This window comes from Malaclemys terrapin, chromosome 7 (genome assembly GCF_027887155.1).
Source record: "Malaclemys terrapin pileata isolate rMalTer1 chromosome 7, rMalTer1.hap1, whole genome shotgun sequence".
NCBI classification, from domain to species: Eukaryota; Metazoa; Chordata; order Testudines; family Emydidae; genus Malaclemys; species Malaclemys terrapin.
The window spans coordinates 23749965-23767117 of record NC_071511.1 but is presented as its reverse complement, the minus strand read 5'-3'; the positions used below and the strand labels follow the sequence as shown (position 1 = coordinate 23767117).

The following is a 17153-nucleotide window of genomic DNA, read 5'->3' as shown; positions in this document are numbered from 1 at the left end:
TCCTGTTTCACACTGTTCAGCAAGTCCAGCTGAGACAGACCCCGAGGGAGACTTGCCCGCTCTTGGGGGGGGGGGGGGGATCAATGCACCTCGCCGAGCGTTTGCAGTGACACTTCCACAGTCAGGTTAATTCGCTAACTGGAGCAGGGCATAGGAAGGCCTTAGGGTAGTCTAGAGAACTGAAGGTTAAAGCACAGACCATTCTGGTTAGTAGAGCCCAGCCAAGCTGTTGTGACCCCTTGGTTCAAGCTGTGTCTGTCTCCCTCCGTCTGATCTTCTCCATCAGACTCCAGGTGAGAGCCCAGACTCCTTCCAGTAGCTAGCTCTGATCCCCCCACCTCACCCTTTTCCAGTCCTTTTGTTCTCGCCCTGGGGAAACGCTGTTCGGCCTCCCTCTGGGTCATTGAGTGCTAAGTGCCAATGTCTGAGCAATTGGATTTGCCATTGTCTTCTCCGATGCTCCATTGATATAGGGCATAAGTCCCAGACAGCTAGGCCTGTCCCGAGCCTGCCCCGAGAGCAAACAGTCCTTTTCCACCCACTAGGTAACAATTCATCATATGGGGGAAACCGAGGCACCAACCAGACTCATACAAGTATTACAAAATGTTCCCACTTTGTCACATCAGGCAATAGTTGGGGGGCTGAGGAAGGAGGAAGAGGGCAGGAGGGTAGGGAAGGCGTGGACAATGGTGGGAAAGGAGGGGTGTGTGGGGGAGGGGTGGGAAGTAGCAGGAAGGAAGGGGATTGTGGGGGCACCTTCTCCCTCTCCCCTTTACTGCTGGGTTGGTCAAAACCCCTGCTCAGGGCAGTAGTGCCAGAGCCTCTAACCCCTTTCCCTTCACTCCCCTGAGCAGTGGGTCCAGGGGGGTTAGTGCCAGGCTGGCCCCCCTGAGGCTCCTGTCTGCTGCTCTGTGCAGGGATCCAGGTGCTGGCGGTGGGCATGGACGGGGCAGATCGTGAGCAGCTGCGCCGCATTGTCACCAATGAAGACCCACGCCATGTTTTCTATGCCAAGGATTCGAGGGCCGGTCTGTCAGAGCTGGAGGACAGGCTCGCCAGCACCCTCTGCAGGATGACTGTCACGGACAGGGTAAGAGGGGGGAGTGGCCTGCCAGGGGGAAGCTGCCTTCTGCCCCGGTAGGATTGCCAACCCTCCTGGTTTTGCCAGGAGTCTCCCAGAATTGGTCTCTAGCTCCTGGAGGCTACTGAAGCCAAACTGGGAGATTTTAGGCCGCTAAAAGTCTGGTGGCACAGCAGGACGAAGGCAGGACCTCCACGTGCTGCCCCTGCCCCAAGCATTGACTCCGCAGCAGCTGAGAACTGCGGCCAATGGGAGCTGCAGGGGTGGTGGCTGCAGACAATGGCAGCATGCGGAGCCCCCTGCCCACCCACCCAGGGGCCGCAGGAACACGCCAGCAGGGCAGGCAGAGAGCCTGCCTGAGCCTCACTGTGCCACCAATTGGGAGCTGCCTGAGGTAAGTGCCACCCAGCCATAGCCTGCACCCCAACCCCCAGCCCTGAGCCCTCTCCTGCACCCAAACTCCCTCCTAGAGCCTGCACCCCTCACCCCCCACACACTCCAACCCCCTGTGCCAGCCCTGAGCCCCCTCCTGCATCCAAACTCCCTCCCAGAGCCTGCAGCTTGAGCCCCCTCCCACACTCCAAACCTGTGCCCCATCTCTGAGTCCACTCCGGAGCCCACAGCCCGTACCAACTCCCGCACCGCAGCCCAGCCCCAGCCCGGTGAAAGTGAGTGTGGGAGAGCAAGCGATGGAGGGAGGGGGAATGGAATGAGCGGGATATGGCCTCAGAGAAGGGGCGGGGCCTTAGGGAAGGGGCAGGGCAAGGGTGTTTGGGTTTGTGTGATTAGACAGTTGGCAACCCTGGCCCCGGGGCTGACCCCAACTGCAGGCCTGGGAGCTATCCCAGAGCCAGGTTGGAGCTGCTGTTGGGTGGGGGGATAGGAAGCTGCAGGTGACTGAAGCCATGGGGCTGGGGGCAGCTCTCCCTTCCCCCTGCTCATGCAGCATCTCTGTGGCCCACGTGTATAATGTCCCCCTGCAGGTGGGGGGTGCTGCTCCCTGCCCCAGGGGCTTGGCACGGGGTCAAGCTGACTTGGCTGCCCAGGGCACTCTTTTTAATACAGAACTTTTCCCCCCTCAGCTGGAGCCCTGCACAGTTCAGTGTCCCAAGGTGAGTCCCACGCCAGTCAGCACCTCTGCAGCTTCCTCCCACGAGGAAGCCGGCCCTAGACGGGGCTGCAGGAGAGCGACTGCAGATAGCCGGACCCCTCCTGGAGCTGGGGGGGATGGGCCAGCATGGAGTTATTGTGGGGGATCAGTGCAGTGGGAGGGGAGGCAGCGTGGAAGGGCTGGGCTGTGTGAAAGGCCTGGTTGGGTTGGGGCAGCGTACTGGAGAGGGGGTGGGCGAGAGGACTCCAGGCTCTGGTAAAGTGGGGAGTCAGGAGATATTGAGGTGCCCTTGGGAGGTGAGGGCGCTCCAACCCCAGGTGTATCTGCCACGGTGGTGGGTGTGAGAGCACGGGGCCCCGGCCAGGAAGGTGGGGAGAGGCGGGTTGGGTGATGGCTTTTCCCTGCCAGCTCTGCACTGACTCCTGGTGCAGCCTGGCCCGCCCCATTGCTGTCTGAGCTGCCCTGGGGAATGGCTGGGCCTAGGTGCAGGAGGTGGAGATGCCCACGGGTGGCTCTTCCGCCTGTTGCTGCGCTGCCCCCTAACTGGCCTCTTTGCTGTTTTGCTGCAGGGTGAGAAGGGGGAGCCCGGCCAGACTGTGAGTATTACAGGATTTGCTGGAGGGGTGCCGGGGTGCAGGGCGGGGGAGGGTCTGCTCCCCTCCCAGGGCCTGCGAAGCTGCTTTGGTTTAGTGGCTTAGCTGATGGACTTAGAAGTTCTGACTGCTGATCAGCCTGCGTCCTGGGGGCAGGAACGGCCATTCATTCCTGTCTTTGTCTCTCTGTGCAGGGGCAGAAAGGACGCATGGGGCAGCCTGGCCCCCCTGGAGACCCGGTAACACCCCCCTCTGTGTGTGGGCCCCTGGGTTGTGGGGTTGTGGTGCCGAGCTCTCCCTGCACTCAGTGTGGGTCGGGTGCAGACCCCGTGTTAGTGTCAGGGCCTCGCCAAGGCACAAGGCATGCCTGGAAATGGGCTGGGACTGGGGAGCTCTGCTGAGGGGTGATGCCGCTGACGGCCCCAGAGCCTCTGCGCAGTGAGGGCTCGTGTGAGGAGGAGCGCGGGGGCTTTTAGGGGGCCTTATTACAAATCCCCAGTAAGCAGGCAGGGGGAGATCAAGGGACCCCTCCCTGGGCCTCCTGCTGCGCTGAGCTCCTCGGGGGCCCTCACTGGCCTGGCCTGGGAAAGCTTCTTGTGACAGCTAATCGTCCTGCCTCTTCTTTGGAGAGGCGCAGAGAGCAGGAGAAGGAGGTGCTGCAGGGTGGTGGGCACAGAGGGGCCTCTGTGATGTTATTAATATAATCTGGGACCATATAGATCATTGTTGCAACCAAGGTCCTGTAGTGGCACCAAATCTGGTATAAAGGAGGTCAAATAAGGTGTCTAAGACAAGGTTTGGTTTGCATAGAAACCCTAGCCTTGGCCTGTAACTGCCCTGCTTTAAGCAGTTTGTCCTAAATTAATACTCTCAGTTGGGTCCCACCAGAACCAGCATCATTACAGCCTCCCAAGGCCCCGAACCTGCCCTTACCACTGGGGGCGCATCCCCACGGAATAACCCCGTGTCATTTCTCCATGGCTGTTTTCTCTCCTCTCCTTTCTAGGGGCTCAATGGGCTTCCGGGCCCCCCAGGACCAATGGGGCCACGGGGTGCCCCAGGCGAGATCATCGAGCGGCCAGGCCAGAAGGGGGAAAGAGTGAGTGAGTGCCCTTCACACCCTGTGCCGTGCGGGAGGGGCCAGGGCTGGATGGCTGCATTGTAGGGGCAGAACATCCACTTTGTTCAACTCTGATCTCCTTCCGAGCCGGTGCCCTGGGGTCCCTCTGGGTGCATCCCCCAGGCCCATGTCCACTATGGAGCCTCTTGGTGTCCCTATTGGTGGCACGCATGCCCTTGAAGCCCATTGGCAGTGCTGGGCACGAGGGGCATGGACAGCACCGAGTACAAGGCACTAGGCCCACTGGCAGTGCTGGGTACCAGGGCACAGACAACACTGGGTAAGAGGTACCGGGGCCATTGGCGGTGCTGAGTACCAGGGGCACGGACAGGCTGGGTCAGAGGTACTGGGGCCATTGGTGATACTGGGTGCCAGGGGCATGGACAGGCTGGATCAGAGGTACCGGGGCCATTGGCGGTGCTGGGTGCCAGGGGCATGGACAGGCTGGGTAAGAGGTATGGGGGCCATTGGTGATACTGGGTGCCAGGGGCATGGACAGGCTGTGGGTCAGAGGTACCAGGGCCATTGGCGGTGCTGGGGATGCAACTAACTTTCACAACCCCCTTTCTTCTGGGGTTTCTCTGGCACTGGGACCCAGGAGAGATTCTATCCCCATGGAATCGCTTGGGGAGCTAAAAGCAAGTCCAAATGGGGTTCTGCAGTAAGAGCTTTGGCCAAATCCCAGCTGATGGGACCCTCTAAGCAGAGATGCCCTGTCCCAAATGTAGCCCCCGTGGCTGCCCCAGCATGGCTCAACACTCTGGGATGACTTTGAATGTAAATGGCTTTTCACTCTGGGGTGTGAACCTGCCTGGGAATGGTGGGGGCAGTGGCCAGAGCAGAGCCAGGACCTGCTGGTTTATTCCCTTCTCTGTTTCCAGGGATTCCCAGGAGCGGATGGGATCCCAGGAAGCCCTGGTCGCCCTGGAAACTCTGGCTCTCCTGGCCAGCCGGTAAGTAGTTCCTCCTCTTGGGCCATATTTACCATTGTTCTTTGCCCCCCTGGTGATTTGCATCCTCCTTCCCGTGATGCTTTGCAGCACTGGCTATTACTTGACTTCATCCCATGTAACGAGGGCTGTAGAAGTCCAGATTAAATGGGTCTCTGAGACCCGCATTGCCCCGTCATCTCCTGTGTCGATCCCCTTCCAGGCCCTACCTCCTGCCTGTGGTGACTGTAACTTCAGTGCCATGGACTGTAGTGATTACCCTGCTCTATTGCTTCTGTGTCTGCGTCCTGCTCCATGCCTGGCCACGTGCATACCTGATCTCGCGGCTTCAGTCTCCTGCTCCCTTGGCCGGAGGACACTCCTCATCTTGGTGTTTGATTTTTTTTTTTTTTTTTTTTTTCAGGGTAGACAAGGCATTCCCGGCCTCCGAGGTCTCCTGGTAGGTAGAGCTCCCGCTTCCCCTTTAGCCTTGCTCCCTGCTCTGGAGCACCCCTGCTCACTGTTGCCTTTGCCTTCCAGGGGGAGCAGGGCCCAGTGGGGCCTCCCGGGCAGCGGGGAGAGAAAGGCGAGCCGGTAGGTAGAAGTGCATCCCGTCCAGTGCCACCTAACGTGGCTACCATCTTGGATTCCCCACCAAGCAGGGCAATCCCAAAAGCTCCGCTCGGAAAGAGCGAGCGAGTTCTGTCTGCAGCAGCCTCTGCCGGCACCCAGCCGTTGGGGGGGGTCCACAGGCCCCTCCCACCTTATGTAACCCCTGATCCCTCCAAGCTCTGTGTCCCGCAGCCCTAGCAGGTTCTGGCGTTGGCAAGAGGGAGGCCCTCCACCTTAGATCCAGTAAGACACCTCCCTGTAAATTACACACACTTCATACTGGGGTCACAGCAGCACTCCCAAGCTGAGCAGGGTGGAACCAGCTCAATGCTTGGAGTGGAGACTCCATTGGCTCTGGAGTGCTGTGAACAACTCAGTAGGGATTGCTCTCCTTTGATCTCGGTGCCGTCTCCTGGTGCCAGGGATGCTGTGCTGCTGGATAAGTCATAAAACTGAGTTCCTGGCCACTTGTGATCACTAACGGTCCCCTGGCCCATTGCCCAAGAGTCACCTCCAGGTTCACCCCCCGTCCTGGCCAGAGTCCAACTCTGGTAACTCTGTGCAGCCTTCCCCGATTCCTTCTTCGCTGCCCGTCCTGAACGGTGGTGCAATGTTGCTGGTACAGCTGCCATGTCTTCTCCCAGAGAAGCTGAGGCACTTGTGTATGGGGCTAGCTGGTGTGCTGAGGTTTGGCCTTCTGTTTTGTGTAGGGAGATCCAGGAGTGATTGTGAACGGAGGAGGGAGGCTGCCTGGCCGGAAAGGGGAGCCTGGGAGTCCGGTACGTAGTAGAAAGCAGGTTTGGACTGTGCGGTCATTGGGGTACAGGAATGAAAGGAGAGGTCCTGTAGCCCAGGGCCCTGGCACCCCCAGTGAGACTACGGGGGGGCGGCAGCTTTGTATCTCTCCACCCCATGGTGTGAACCTCTGGCATCCATTCAGTGGCACCGAGAGCGTTCCGATGAATCTCCGATTGCACGAGGATTGGTGTCCCCAGGGCACTTCTGCTCTGAATAGATCTGTGCTCAGCTCTTATTCTATGGACCCTGCCCTCTCAGGCCTCCTCAACACGGGCGTAGTTTGGGAGGGTGGTGGGGCATTGCCCCCCCCCCCCCCCCCCCCCCGAAGTGCAAGCCTCATGCAGGCACGGAATTTGCCCCCGCACATGCAGCCCCGTTAGCCTGACTGGAGCTGCCCCTCAGATATAGAAGTTATACTACGCCTGTGCTTCTCAGTGCTGTCCCTGCCCTGTGGCTGGAGGCTTGAGGGACTCGCAGGCTTGCCCAGTGCCAGATGAGCAGGGATCCAGCCCTCCCAGCAGCCCTGCCTCGGTCTGTCACCCTCTAGGCCTCGCACTGAGGTTCTTAGACTCCTTGCTGCTGGGCCACCAACTCTGGGGCTGCCAGCACATGGAGTGAGGAGGCCTTCTGCCATAACCCTGTTCCACAGAGACTGAGGGCCCTGCCTCTAGGGCGAAGCTGTGCCAGGCTACAGCAGACCCTGCACACAGACATGCTGGGCAGTATGGGCAGCATATGAGCACTGGCTGGACAACACTTGGGTTTGATGGCTGCGCTGCAGACCTGCATGGCTGGCTGCAGGGGCTCATCCCAAAATCCAGGGTCCTCAGTCCGTGGTGCACTTGCTCCCCAGCACAGAGCACTGATGGAGCCTCTCTGATTCTCTAGGGAAATCCTGGCATCCCTGGGAACCCTGGGCCTAGAGGAGCGGTCGGTGATCCAGGACCTCCTGGGCCCATTGGACCTCCAGGGCCATCAGGACCTGCCGGAGAGTTTGTCAAGGTGCGTTCCCCCTCCCGCTTGGGAGGAGCTGTTCAGAGGCCCTGCCCCGGGCAGCTAGATGAAGAGACACATCGAGCCCCCTCCCCTGTGCATGCAAGCAAACAGCCTCCTCCACAACACCGTGCACCCGCCCGGGAGTCCCCGCGCAACCCCTCCACAGCTCCTTCCATGCACGCAGGCCCTGCCATGCCTTGCCTCCCCGGGCATGCAGCTCCCCCCTACTCTGTGCATACAGCAGCCTGCCCCAGCACCTTCCACACAGCCAGGCCCTGCCTGTGGGAAGCTCGCCTGGCCTGGGGGGGCTGAGGTTTCGGGTTGGGGTGTGCACGCAGGAGCCTGGGCTGCAGAGGAAGCTCAGGCAGTGCCTGGAGCTCGGGCAGCAGCGGGGCTGGGGAAAGGTGGTGGGGCAGGCCCTCAGCTGGGCGTCGGAGGCACACCGCAGGCTGAGGAAGCGGTATGGTTAGGGCAGCTGCGCTGGCACCGAATCCCTGCTCCCCTGCCCCGGGCGCCCAGAGCAGCCACCCGCCTGGCTCCTTCCTCCCCTTCCTGGCTGCTGCTCTTATGCAACTGCTAGGGGGTCCTGTCCTGGAAGGGAAACAGCCCTTCTCTGTCCCCTAAACGATGTGGCTCTGCCCAGCTCGGCTCCAGCCCCCACCTCCAGGCTTTCCCTCTCCCCAGGCTGCTCCATCTCGCACCTTCCCTGGCTACAGGGGTGGAAACAGATCAACCCCCACAATAGAAATTAGCCCCCATTGCCCCCCTGATTCTGCTGCCTCCTGCTGTATGTGCATCATCCCCCCCATGTGTGCGCACTGTGTGTTCCCGTGGATCTCTCACCCGTGCACACGTGGCCCCTGGCCAGGTGTGCGCACACGAGTCAGTTACTTCTGGTGGGTGGGCATCATGCTGAGCTGTATCTTTGCTTGTGGTTTCCCCGCCAGGTGCCTTGGACTGTGAGTGCATCAAACCCACTGAGCATTGCGTGCCCAGGGGGCGCTAGGATGCCAGGTGCAGGGAGCCCTCCCTTTAACCCTGTGTATTTCCTCTTGCAGGGGGCGAAAGGCGAGCGAGGGGAGCGGGTAAGTGACCTGCCTCTTCCCCTGCGTGCTGCGCTCTGGCCTGGGAGAGGCTGACAGGCTGTGACGCTCAGCTGCACTTGCCCCTTCATGCCAACGGGTGGGGTCCCGCAATGCTGTGACAGGACAGGAGTGGGCTGCATTGTGGAGCTGGCCTGTGGGAGCTGCAGCCCATTAGCCACAGGGCTGAGCCAAGACACGCTCCCCTGGGTGGGTGGGCTGTGTTTGGGTACAGAGCGAGCTCGTGGGGCCGTCAGGGCATAGCCGGGCGAGAGGGGTAGGAGGAGTGTGACGTGATATCTGAGCTCCCTGTGATTGTCTCCCTAGGGCCCCCCCGGGCTGATTGATGGGGTATCTCCCGGAGGAGAGCCAGGCATCCCGGTGAGTACCTCCTCCTGCCATACCAGGGCCAGGAGTGGAGATGCATGGCAGGTGGGGGTGGGGGGAAGGTGACTCTGTTGGGAAGGTGTGTGGGGGGGAAGTTGGGTGAGGAGGACTGGGATGGGGGGGGTATGAGTTAGGGAAGGGGCAGAATAAGGCTCCATAGAAAGGAAAATTCCCCTTGCTAGATGTGGGCAGTGTTAACCTTGGGCTGAGGCTGGCTTCCCATCAACGCTGTGGCTGGGCTGAGGAGGCCACTGCCCCCATGTCATTCAGGGCTGGTCTCTGTGCTGCTCAGGTTGGTCTCAGCTCTTTCTTTCTCTTGTTCCTCAGGGCTTGCCTGGCGATCCTGGTTCCCCTGGGCCCCGGGGACCTGCTGGGCCCCCAGGACAGAAAGGAGACAAGGTAAGAGGAGGGGCTGTGGTGAGAGGCAGGGGCCGCAGGAAAGCCCAAGTTGTGGTAGTGCAGGATCTGCTGCCGTCCCTCGCCTCCCCCAATCCACCGTGGGATTGTGCTCTGGTCTCCCTTCTGCACAAAGGCACTTGATGCCATGACCGGGGCAATGCACACATGGTAGGAGGCTTTGCTGTGGCTTGTAGTGGCCTCCTTTCCCTGGATCCCACCCTGCTAACCTGGAGGAGCAGGGGCTCAAAGAGCCATCCTCGCTGGCTCCTGTCCCCTCGAGTTCCCTGAGATATGTTGCCTTTGTCTTTTCGGGGCACTTCCTTTGCTCTTTGTCCCCAGGGTGATGGGGAAGAAGGTTTTCCAGGGCCGCCAGGTCGCCAAGGGGACCCAGGAGATCGGGTGAGTCCCATAAGAGGAGGTAAGCCATGCCCTGGTGGAATGAACCCAGCTGGCATGGAGCACCCTGCAGGCCTTGAACAGTAGGCCCCCTGAGTGGGGAACAGCGAACCGCTCTAGGGCTCTGTGGTCAGAGCTGGGAAAGGCCAATTAGACCCGTGAGTCCATGCCCCAAGCAGGGCAGGAGAGAGCCTCTGGGACAGAGGCTGCATGAGACCCACTGGGCCAGCGCTCTGCTGGCGGTCTCCCTAGAGCCAGCCCTGCCTCTCCCCAGCTGGATGGCAGCTTGGCAAGCCCTGCCCCAGGGGTGGAGGAGCTCATGTACTTGGCTGGCTGCTCTTGGGGCAGCTGGATGGCAGTCCTAAAAGCCACCTCAGCCAGGAGCCTCCCCACTCTCCGCTCTGGTAAAGCAGCCTTCCAACTGGGGTCTGCACAGAGCAGGTGCAGTGCTGGGGGGCTGCTCACGCCCTGGCTCAGACCACGGGCAATGAGGCCTGCGCAGGGGCAAGAAATAGCCCTGTGTTCACAGGTATCCTGAGGAAGTCGGAGGCTGAGCCTGCAGGAGTGGGTCCTGGATTCCAACCTCCTCAGCCACTGACCCACCGGGCTGCCCCCTGGACAACCCAGCTCACGCCTCGCTCTGATCAAGTGTGGAGATAGGTCCAGGCTTCCCTGAAAACACATCTCAGCAGGCTTTGCCAGGGACTCCCTGGTGGAGAGATGTAACGTTCTTGCTTTGCTTTCTTAGGGCCCAAGAGGACCTCCAGGTGAACAAGGAAGCAAGGTGGGTCTTGGGAGACCTCCCTGCTGGCAGGCTGTTCCAGGTGGAGACAGGGAGTTGGGATTCGTGGGTGGTGTACCCAGTTCTGCCAGTCCTGTGCTCTGTGACCTTGGGACGGCCCCTTCTCCTCCCTTCTGCATCTGTTTCCTCATCTGTAAATGGGGGGAGGCTGTCTGTGTCCCTGGAGCCGTGGGGATAACGTGCCTTGAGATCCCCAGAAGGAGGTGCTGAGTGTGAATTGTTATTATGCAGGTGGCCTGCCCGCTGTACTGGGTCACTGCCCTGTAACAAGGACGCCTGTCTGAGCCTTTCCCCACTGGACTCTCTCTGGGGAAGCTGGGTGTGATGGGGCACCGCCCCCACGCCCTGCTCTTTGGTGCGTGGGCTCCTGGCCAGAAACTTTCTGCCTGTGATGGCCAAGGAACGGTCTGAGACAGCAGCCTCAAGTGGGGAAAGTCAGCGGGAGCCACGAGCCTGTTCTGTGTTCCTGTGCCGGGGTGCGAAGGCAGGGCCACGCGGATGGGGAGTTGCTACAGTCCACTCTGCTCATGGGATCCCCCCTGGAGGCATCTGCTGGCCACTCGCCCAGTGGTGCCTGCCTCTTGGAAACTCTGCAGGATGAAATGGGCCGAAGGCCTCCGCTGTTGCCTCAGGGGCTCCTCCCAGCTAGGTCCTATCCCTGGGCGTGGTCCCTGTGCCCTCCAGCACTGATGCACTTGTCTCTTTTGTGACAGGGAGACCGCGGGCAGCCGGGAGAACTCGGAGAAGCAGGGGAGAAGGTGAGAGTTTGCTGGAGCACAGGGTTACGCTGTGGGGACCGGGAGTATCGGGCACTGGCTCACCTCTGCCCTTGGGACAGTGCTGTTGAGTCACGACATCCCATCCAACCAAGAGGAGAGTTTGGGACCAAGCAGGTGACCTGTCACTATTGGAGCAGGCACCACACTCAGGGCTGCTGATCTGAGGCTGAGTGCTGTTGGCTGCTGCTCCCACCTCCCGAGGGTACGCCCTTTGCACAGGGAACAGGGGTCTGCAGTTTACACCCCTGGGACTTTCCACCCCCTGCCTGTTACTGCTGCCCCAAAGCAAAGCTCTGCCCCAGAAGTGATGGAGAAAACGGGAGCCTTGAACAGGGGAGAGGCTGGGATTTCCCTGTGACCATCCCTGTCTGCCGGCAGTCTCCCCAGTGACAGACTGGCTCACAGTCTGCAGGTGTGTTAGAGACATGGACAAACTGGATGTGGATTTCTGGGCCCCCGGATGGGCATGACCATGCTCCGTGCTATGGCTGTGTAGCTTGGAACCCCTGCAGGAGACTCTGTATAGAAGATGGATGCTCTGCCCGAGTCTGTTTCGACTGGCTCTCCAAAGAGGCTGCCTGTTGGCTGCTAGGGAGAGCGGCTGCAGGGGGCAGGGTTATCTGAGGGGCCCTGGCGAATATGAGCCCGGTTGAAATTCCCTTTCTCTTTCCATTTCCTCTGCAGGGCGATCGCGGACCCCCTGGGCCGGAAGGGAAGAAGGTAGGTTCACTCTGGGTTAACCTTTCCCAGCCAAGGGCCTGCGATTGCTGGGGGTGGGTAGTAGGCAGGACAGCTCTTGCCAGGGAAGCTGGGTCAGTCCCGTCCCTGGCCGTGGCTCATTCTGTTCAGCCTTGTGGCCCCCTCTGTGGCCCTGATCAGCACATGAGGGACAGCAGCTGGTTGCGGAGAGTGGCTCTTCCATTGTGCCAATGCAGCGGGTCAGTGCGCCTGCTCTCTGTGCTTCCCTCATGACGCCGGGAGCTTCTGCACAACCGAAAGGGTCCCCTTCCCACAAACCCACCCTCGTCCTGCAGCTCAGGAGAGCAGGAGCGCTGGCCAGAGGCTTAGATCAAGCAGTGCTGTGTGATCCCAGCCAGGGAATGGTTGGGGGAGGAGCAGAGAACTGGGTGAGGTGGGGAGGCTGAGCAAAGGGTGTGCTCTGGGTGGAGGTTGGCTCCTGCTGGGCTGTGGGGGTGTGATGGTCCTTCCTCACTTCTAAATGCCAAGTGTGCACAGATCCTGTCCTGCTTCCGCTCACGCCTTCTCTCCTGTTTCAGGGGGAGCTGGGAGCTCCAGGCCGCCTGGGCCCAGCAGGCAGAGAGGTGAGTGTGGGAGTGTGCCTAGCCCAGGTGGAACGTGGCAGTGCCAGCCCCACACTGTTGCACAGCCTGGGCAGGAATGCTCTTGTGCTGAGATGTGCCTGCTGCGGCACCCCCTGCTGATCTGGCACCGTGTTTTTTCTCCCCTACCCCTCTGCTGAGCTTGACAGGCCCAGGGGATGCATGGAAGGGACATGACTATTGGAACCTCCTGTAAGTGCCCTGCCTAGGCCTTGGCTTAGTACACTGAGTCAGTGGGAGAGTTCGGCAGGCGGGGATCCTCCCTCCAGCTTCTAAGCAATGGGCCCCAGCACAAATTGGGCTGGAGTCTCCATCCATGGTTCTTGGGCAGTCTGGCTCTAGCTTGGGGTGTGAGTCTCTGGGGCAGCTGGTATTCCCTGCATGGATAAACGAATGTACCGCCAGTTCTCTCATGGGCTTCTCTTGTCTCTCTAATCTCTGGAACAGGGATTGCCAGGACCGTCCGGCCCCCGAGGGGAAAAGGTAGGGACCCTTCGGTATGGCCTGTGTCCGTCCTGTTTGCTGGGCCCCTCAGCCAGCTCTTGGGCTGAGCAGAGCATTTGTGGGGCATCCATGAAGTGAGAGATGACAGTGCCGCCCCTGAGCTGCACTGATTGTCCCCAACATTGCTCCTAACATGGAGAGTTCTCTTCCTCCGCGTGTCTTCTCTGGGCCGGCGCACCCCCAGTGTTGCCTTCGTCAATGTCCCTCCCACAGGTCTGGGCCTCAGGGGCCAGGAACCCTGGGCCTAAGTGCAGAAAATACTCAGACTGTCCTTAATGCAACAGACAAGGGGTCAGCTGACACACTGCTGCCCCTTTGCATTCATCACTGACATTTGGTGAGGAGTGGAGGAGGAGTCCAGGTAAGAAGGGCAGGGCTCTAGGTCTCTGGGGAGAGAAGTGCTGGGAATCCCCCTTGATAGGTGAGACTTGTGGGCAGGGCTGTTGGATCTTGGAGAAGCTCTTAGAAGAAATAAAATTCCCCAGGTGGCTCTTTCTAGAGAGGAGGTGTCTCCCCTGTGCTGGGATTGCCCTGCAGAGGGAGGTGGCACCGTGTGCAGTCCGCTTGGCTTATCACATCAATGCCAGCCTGTCATCTCCAGCCGGGGGGGCTGGTAGGGCAGAAAGCAGGTGTCCTCCCTTTGTGATTTGTGCCATCTGTGTTCACTGGGTACAGAGAATGGGACCACTGATGCTCTGTCACTCAGCTGGGGCAGTAGCATTCTGCTGGCCGAGTCACTGTCTGGGTCTCTGGCACTATTCCCAGTGCCCCTGGGCTTGGGTTCCGAGCGCTGCAGGGGAAGGGGAATCCTTGCGCTCTTTGGATCTGTGTGTTTAAAGTCTGTGGTGTGGGGGAATAGCGAGATCAATAACGCAATCTTCCGGTCTGGCACCAAGCCCCTCAGGAATCTCCTTGTCGATAAGTAACGCCCAAGGAATGGCAGCTGGGTCCCTTGCTGTCCGATGGGGACCTTGGCCTGCAGCGCTCAGCCAGGTGCAGAGGGCTGGCGTGCTCACCACCAGCGGGAGTGAGCCACACTGGCAGATAAGCTGAAGGGCCGTGGCTCTCAAAGGAAATCGAACCAGTCCTGAGACCCTCGGCACGTGGGACTCTCTGGTGCTTCCTCACGCTCCCAGGGCAGGGTGGGCTGCTGCCCCTCGGGAAGGCTCTGACCCCTGGCCTTTGTCATTCTCTCCCTTAGGGGGATCAAGGTGCTCCTGGGGAACCTGGAAAGCCGGTAAGTGGCCACCTCTCTGCCAGGCAGGAGCTGCATTCTCGAGGGCCGGGAAGGGTGTTACTGGGCTCTCAGCACCCAGGGTGGGAACTGACCCTCAAAGGGGCAGGAGAGGCACCATGGGACCATGTTCTGCTGGGACAGTGGCCCCTAGCGTTGGTGCTGGGGGGAAGGTCGGTGCAGAGATAACTCACTGCAGGAGTGGGGCGTTGCCTATGGGGTCTTACTGCACCCCCAGCAGTTGGGGTTCTTCCTCTGTACCCCATCACTCTTCTCCTGAGTGCTGACCTCAGTCAGGGATGGGAAGAAGGCTGCTACTGTGGATACCCGGCCAAGGAGAAGTGCTCTCCCTGGTGGCTGTGAGAGGTAGCAATTCCCATGAAGGTCATGCAGAGCTCTCTCCAGGTGGCCTTGCCAGCAGGGAGCAGTGCACAGATTTCAGCAGTTTCTCTCCTTGTGTTTCTCCTCCAGGCTTCCAGCGTCTCCGGAATCAAAGGAGAGAAGGTAACTGAAAATGATCCTGTCCCCAGAAGTGGGGCGCTGGCATGGGAGGGGCCTCTCTTAATTCTTTTGCAAATGTACAGTTTGTAAGTTGCACTCCCAGCTGGCACTGTGTGTTGGGGCAGGGCAGAGTGCAGCCATGGGGCTTGGGCCTGCGGCATAGTGATGGCTGATGTGACCCAGGAAGGGGGCAGTTACCCAGCAGGGCTGGTGAACTCAACTACATGTTGATTCTGCTCCGTGGGCCAGGGTTTCTGGTTAGGATGGCACACTCCCACAGCGCCCAGGAGATGCCCCCAGAGATTGAGGGGAGAGGCCAGTCTCTGTGTAGTAGCTTAGGGTTGGTCTGTTATCTGCTCAGTGCCTTATTGCTCTGGTCCGCCTTGTGTGAGAGAACATGCCTCCTTTAGGCTGCCATATTCCTGCCCTGTGTTCCCCTCCTTCAGCCACTCTGTTCTGTGTCTCTCTTCTTCCCACTGCCTTGCCTTTCCTGCAGCAACTCTCAGGACCCGAGGGTGTCACTTCTACTCCCGTCCCCTTCTGTCTGTTCAGATCAGCAGCAGTGAAAGAGTTAGAGTTAACGCTCACGTGAGGTCATTGGGCTTGAGAGTTGCTGCTCCAGTCGGATTGGCAGGGGCGCTCACCCCACTGGGTCATTGCATCAGGCTCTCTGCAGACGCAGGCAGCCATCGCTGCAGTGGCTATGCTCAGCTCCTAACTGGAAGGCTCTCTGCTGGAAACATATTTCTTGTAATGAAAGCTGAGGCCAAGCAGGCTGGAGTCCCCATGCTTGGGAACAGGGGGGCTTTGGCTTCGCTGGGGGCAGCGTGGAAACGTCACCTGCACAGAGGCAGCTTTGGCGCTGCTCGCACCAGCATCCCATGCACATTCCTTCCACCCCCCCACCACTCCCGGCTCCATGTCACCTGTGGTCAGTCCAGCCAGCTCCTTTCAGTGTCATCCTATCCTGAGCCCAGCCTGCCCCCGTTGCCTTGGGAAGCAAGTGAGCGGCTTTGTCTCACCTGTGGGGGGAGGGACAGTGTTGGGGGCCAGAGGGGATCAGCTCAGTGTGGCTGATGGTGCTGTTTCCTCTGTTCCAGGGTGACAGAGGCCCTGCAGGAGCAGAGGGGGCCCCGGGTTCCAGGGGAGACGCAGGAGATAAAGGAGACCGCGTGAGTATCATTTGGGCCGTCAGAGGCATCGCTCCAGCGCCCAGCACAGCCAGGAGCTCTGGGAGAGGCAGGCAGCGCAGCGGGGGCCCAGGGGATAAAGCCATCTCTCCTGTCCCCTCTGAGACCCGGGCCCAGGGCCAGCTCGCTGAAGTGAGTTTGGGGCTCAGCTCCCCGCTTAGTGGGCAGGAGCCCAAGTCACAGCCAGCAGCCTGCTCAGGACGGGCAGGGATGTTGCTGGGAGTGGAGACCGGAGTAGCTCTTGGTGCTGGAGAGGGTGATCGCTCTAGGACAGGGGCGTACAGCTCTCGTAGCTGGGTAGGAAAGAGGGTCTCTGCCTCCGGTGCTGCATCCCACGAGGTGGCTCCTCAGTGCACTGTGGCTTAGGGGCGCTTCAGGAGTGAGTCTGAAATCTGGGCCTGTGCTTGGGGCTCCCCGAGACGCCTGTGTAGCTCCCTGCCCTGGGAGTTGGAATCCATCCCTCCCCGAGGGCAGGCCAGGCTCCACCATCTTCTCTGGGTGTAATGTCGCTAGGGGGAGGCAGTGAGGACCACAGCTTGGCCAGGTGAGGAACCTGGAAAGGGCTTGTCCTGCCCGCCTTGCTCTGACCTGCTTTTCTTTTTGTTGCAGGGCCCCCCTGGATTCAGTGTCACTGGCCCACCTGGCCCCAAAGGAGAACAGGGTGACAGGGTGAGGCTTGCCTGCCTGCCTTGTGGCTGGCATCCCCCAGCTGGCTGTGCCCTGCATCCCAGGCCAGGTGCCATCAGGGCCACGGGCCTGTGCTCCCACTCGTGTCTGTCCCTGGGATTATGTCTGACTCTGAGCTCTCTCTGAGGAGGGAGTTGCTCAGTCTCTGCGCTTTGGACCAGGGTGGCATCGATCAGCCTGGGGCTGTGCCCCTCTCTCCCTCCTAGTGGTGGGTAAAGGGCCAGAGAGCCAAAAGCGGCTGGTGTGAGCACAAGTGGGAGCCCATCTATGCACGCGTGGGGGGCCCTGGCTCACCTGCACTTGGGGTGGGGGAAGGATTTGGGGACTTGCACCCCCACCACCCATGTGCAAGAAAGGCTCTATCAGGCGTCTGGCTGGAGGGGCCCTGGGGCCACTCCTATTGCCCTGGCCTATGGGAAGGCCCAGGAGCAGTCCCCAAAGCCCCACGAGTGCTGCTCCATGTCCTGCAGCCTCCCCTGAGACCACGTCCAGTGGGGGTGGCACAGACTCTGCAGGAAGCCAGGTCACCAATAACAGCCTCTCTCTTTCAGGGGATTGTCGGCCTCACTGGCAAGAGTGGCCCAAAGGTAATGGCTCCGTGGGGTGAGG

At 60.3% G+C, this 17153-nt stretch overlaps 1 protein-coding gene across 1 annotated transcript in view; it reads left to right on the top strand.

Moving 5' to 3' along the window:
* The window catches only part of COL7A1 (collagen type VII alpha 1 chain), a 106297-nt gene that overhangs the window by 31207 nt on the left and 57937 nt on the right, over positions 1–17153 (top strand). Inside the window, exons 30-53 of the mRNA XM_054034096.1 lie at positions 921–1093; positions 2167–2196; positions 2765–2791; positions 2983–3027; positions 3795–3887; positions 4790–4861; positions 5262–5345; positions 5378–5431; positions 6160–6228; positions 7136–7249; positions 8302–8328; positions 8653–8706; positions 9040–9111; positions 9451–9510; positions 10256–10291; positions 11023–11067; positions 11773–11808; positions 12366–12410; positions 12876–12911; positions 14134–14169; positions 14638–14670; positions 15768–15839; positions 16467–16526; positions 17096–17131. Of these exons, the coding sequence (XP_053890071.1) occupies positions 921–1093; positions 2167–2196; positions 2765–2791; positions 2983–3027; positions 3795–3887; positions 4790–4861; positions 5262–5345; positions 5378–5431; positions 6160–6228; positions 7136–7249; positions 8302–8328; positions 8653–8706; positions 9040–9111; positions 9451–9510; positions 10256–10291; positions 11023–11067; positions 11773–11808; positions 12366–12410; positions 12876–12911; positions 14134–14169; positions 14638–14670; positions 15768–15839; positions 16467–16526; positions 17096–17131 (1409 nt within the window). The remainder of the gene's footprint in view (positions 1–920; positions 1094–2166; positions 2197–2764; positions 2792–2982; positions 3028–3794; positions 3888–4789; positions 4862–5261; positions 5346–5377; positions 5432–6159; positions 6229–7135; positions 7250–8301; positions 8329–8652; positions 8707–9039; positions 9112–9450; positions 9511–10255; positions 10292–11022; positions 11068–11772; positions 11809–12365; positions 12411–12875; positions 12912–14133; positions 14170–14637; positions 14671–15767; positions 15840–16466; positions 16527–17095; positions 17132–17153) is intronic.